At 41.6% G+C, this 3,685-nt stretch overlaps 1 protein-coding gene across 1 annotated transcript; it reads left to right on the top strand.

The window, feature by feature from the left end:
* The first annotated feature begins 368 nt into the window (after nucleotides 1-368).
* Nucleotides 369-2,685, top strand: LOC124090065 (G-protein coupled receptor 83-like). The gene is made up of 4 exons (XM_046440444.1): nucleotides 369-764; nucleotides 952-1,077; nucleotides 1,398-1,531; nucleotides 1,962-2,685. The coding sequence occupies exons 1-4, from the start codon at nucleotides 369-371 to the stop codon at nucleotides 2,683-2,685; spliced, it is 1,380 nt and encodes a 459-aa protein (XP_046296400.1).
* Nucleotides 2,686-3,685: the final 1,000 nt, after the last annotated feature.

Raw genomic sequence — 3,685 nt, 5'->3', positions numbered from 1 at the left:
AAATACATTCTACTATCATGTATGACTAATCAGAAAAAATAAAAAATATTTAAAAAGATGACATTCATAGTTGGTTCTGGTAAAATTAGTTTTCATACATAGTTTTTAAGAGTGGTTTAATTTATCAAATTTTGTTAGCCTTTCAAAAGTAACAGTAATAAAATGCAATTCGTTTTCTATTTTAAAAAATTTAAAAAAAATTAAAAATAGACTGGGAATGTGGCTTAGTGGTTGAGCACCCCTGGGTTCAATTCCCAGTATATATAATATATAGTGGATTTGGGAGTTTGCAGCCTTTGGAGAAGGTTCCTCATCTATCTCCTTTTTTATTCTCTAGGGGCCTGCTTAAATTGTCACCCCAAACAAAAATGAACTATTCATTTAATGGAAATGGGACATCCCCTTTTCTATTACAAATGGAACATGCCATTGATTGGCTCCACCAAAATTTCACTGGGGTTCCACCAATCGAAGATCAAAGCTGTAATCATACAGATCTAAATGGATCCAGTGTCTCCAGCCCAGAATTGGAAGGGCCAACAGGAATGGCCCAGAAATGGCTGGGGGGCAAACCCCACATTGCAGCGAAGATAATTCTGTCTGTGGCATATGCAGTCATCATAATGGTATCCCTCTTTGGCAACTCACTGGTGTGCCAAGTTTTCATCAAGCACAAGGAAATCAACAAATCAACAGGCCTTCTCATCTTCAATCTGGCGATATCTGACATTCTGATAATTCTGCTCAACAGTCCATTTGCTCTGGTGAGTGAGTATATAGGGTTGGTTTGGAGTGGAAATGTTGCTCCAATCCAGGGATGGGTGATAGGACTAAGACGAAGAAGGGACATAAGCCTGCCTTAAGCCCCCATTCTAGAACCTACCTTCTCTGTAAGGCCTGAGGGGATTATCTGAGTGTATAACCAATCTCTCTTTTGCTTCCCTCCTTCAGGCCCGATTCCTGAGTGGACAGTGGGTATTTGGCAGGATCATGTGCCATGTCAGTCGCTTTGCTCAGTACTGCTCCCTTCATGTCTCAACTTTAACACTGATGGCAGTTGCCATGGACCGACATCGGGTAAGACCTCTGGAGGGTCCTTATTAATAAAAGGGAAGAAAATTAGCAGTGTCCACATAGATTAGACACCTCCCAAAACTCCTCAGGATGGGGCCACCTTTGAATATAACCTTCACACTTCCTCCTCCTTCCACTGGATACCAATCAGAGTTCCAGTATTTTCAGAACCATAATATATTTTAATCTATTTTCCTTCTAAACTATTTTCAATCCAATCATGTTTTTACTGGAATAAGGTAAATAGTATTAATAGGAAAATTATGTATGTAGGGACTCTTCAGCATTTGCCCACACAAATGACATAGATCTTTTTGTTTCAGGTAATTCTGCATCCAACGAAACCAAGGCTAACACACTCCCAAAGCATACTGACTGTTGTTCTGATCTGGAGTCTTGCAGTTTTCCTTGCTCTTCCTCATGCAATCTATCAAAATCTGTTCTATGTCATCAGCAAGTAAGTCAGACTAGTTACTTAATGGTAATTTTGCCTTCCTCTTTCCAGACACAATGAGGAAATTGACTTTTGAAAAGTTTTTAACTGCATGTTTGTCCTCCTCCAATTTTCCTCAATAGTGGAAATGAAGCCTCAATATATCTCTAATTTTTATTAATTAAACCAATATGATGGGCCTCCAGGTTAGGGACATTGGTGGTTAGGAATCAGATAAGTCTCAATTTGTTCTCTGTCTGGATCAAGACCTATAAGAGAGGATATTATAGCTCCATACCTTAATTTTTAAATTGAAGAAACTAAGAGCTATAAATAGGGAGCTGGGTGGGTTTACTTAAGGACATACTGTGGCAAAGCTGGGACTAGAACCTTAGCTTCCTGAGATCCATTTCACTGGTCTGGTTATCATAACCTCCATTATCTTCTGCTCCAGGGATGGAGTTGTCAGGAGCCACTGCCTTCCTGCATTTCCAGGACCCAGCAAGCTAGTTGGGAAATATGTGGATCTTGGGACATTTGGCTTGCTGTACATCCTGCCACTGCTGGTGATTGTTATAACATACTCTCACCTGGGGAAGAGGCTGTGGATCCAAAATTCTGTTGGTGATGCATCTGCTCGTCAACTTATGGCACACTACCAGAAGCGGAAGAAGAGCATCCGAATGCTGATTCTTATTGTAATGGTCTTTGCGATATGTTGGTTTCCTCTCAATTGCTACGTGGTTCTTATTTCCAGTGCAGACATAGAAACTGAGAGTGTGCTTTTCTATGCCTTCCACTGGTTTGCCATGAGTAGTACGTGCTACAACCCTTTTATCTACTGCTGGCTCAACAGGAGCTTCCGTGCCAAACTTAGATCTATAGCATCTTGGTGCACAAAATATCTGTTGTGCAAGAGCTCCCAGGTTCAGCAGCAAGCACAAGTGCAGGAGAGTCATGAGCTCCAGGAACTCCAGGCATCTGCGCTGCCACAGGTGCCTGTGGCCATTCCAGAGCCTCAGGTATTAGAGGATCCCTGTGTGGCTACAGGGGAGGGGGATGCCCAAATTTCTGCCCAGAGGGAAAAGGAAAATCCAAATGGCTCTGTGAGTCGAAGGCAGCGTTTTTCAATCCTGCGTCCTTTTTTCTGTATCCGTGTTCATTCAGTTAAAATCTAGATGGGTACTCATATACAAAGACCACCTGATCCCTTGGAATTTTGTTCAAACTAGTACCTGGGCACATGTTTCTGATGCACTAGCTGAAAGCATCACTGAGGCCCTGGTCATGACCATTCCATGCTCCTCCAAGGGAAATTTGGCCCACCCATTTAGCCCAGGTCAGATGTTCATGTTCAATATGGTAACAACAAATCAGCTAGAGATGGAATAACCCTTAAGCCAGATGCAGAGACCTAGTGATTTAATATCATGGACTTTCCTACAGGTCCATCACCATTTCCCTTTTGTGGTTGATGATTCTGAGTCCTGGAATCAAAAGGGTATTCACACTATATCTAATGGGGTCTCTGCCACTATAGGGACAACTGCTATCACCACACATCCTATAGGAGTCTATTGACTCACCCAACTTACTTTGGACATGGGAAGGGAAAGAGCTAGATTCTCTAATAATCATTTTGACTCTACTTTGATCAGTGATTACCATTAGTGGGTGGTGATAGAAAGATGGAGGAATTGAGAGTGAAAGAGGGAGTAAGTAAAGCATCACATGGAAGACTAATAATCCGTCCTCAACAGTAGGAATGCCTTCTTTTTCTTCAGTGTACCCCTGAGCACCGGCTTGATATTCTCATACCTTTGCCTTCTAGCTCAACTTAACCTAAGGCAAAAGATCATTTTAAGGGAAAAGAAATACTGGCAAATGACCCCAGACATGTGTTTTCCTCATAATCTCAAATGCAACTCCCTAAACTCAGTCATTGCAGTTCTGGTTGTAGACTGCTTTCCTGGGTTTCAGATACCCCATCTTGTAATCCAGAATTGGGCTTTATCATCTGGAGGAATTCATTGGTATTTGTGTTTAATTAGTGCATACCTGCATATCTGGTTTCTTGTGAATTTTCCCATGCAAAGCACCTATCCTAGTTGGCTATTATTAAGCTGATTCACAGCCATGCTCTTCTCCCGATATTTGCACAACAATTAAGTCAACTTT

The sequence above is a fragment of the Marmota monax genome, unplaced genomic scaffold, assembly GCF_021218885.2.
Source record: "Marmota monax isolate L192 unplaced genomic scaffold, Marmota_monax_Labrador192_F-V1.1 WCK01_AAM20220418_F8-fsc00134, whole genome shotgun sequence".
Taxonomy (NCBI): Eukaryota; Metazoa; Chordata; class Mammalia; order Rodentia; family Sciuridae; genus Marmota; species Marmota monax.
The sequence above is the reverse complement of the archived record's forward strand: the minus strand, read 5'-3'. Positions and strand labels throughout refer to the sequence as shown.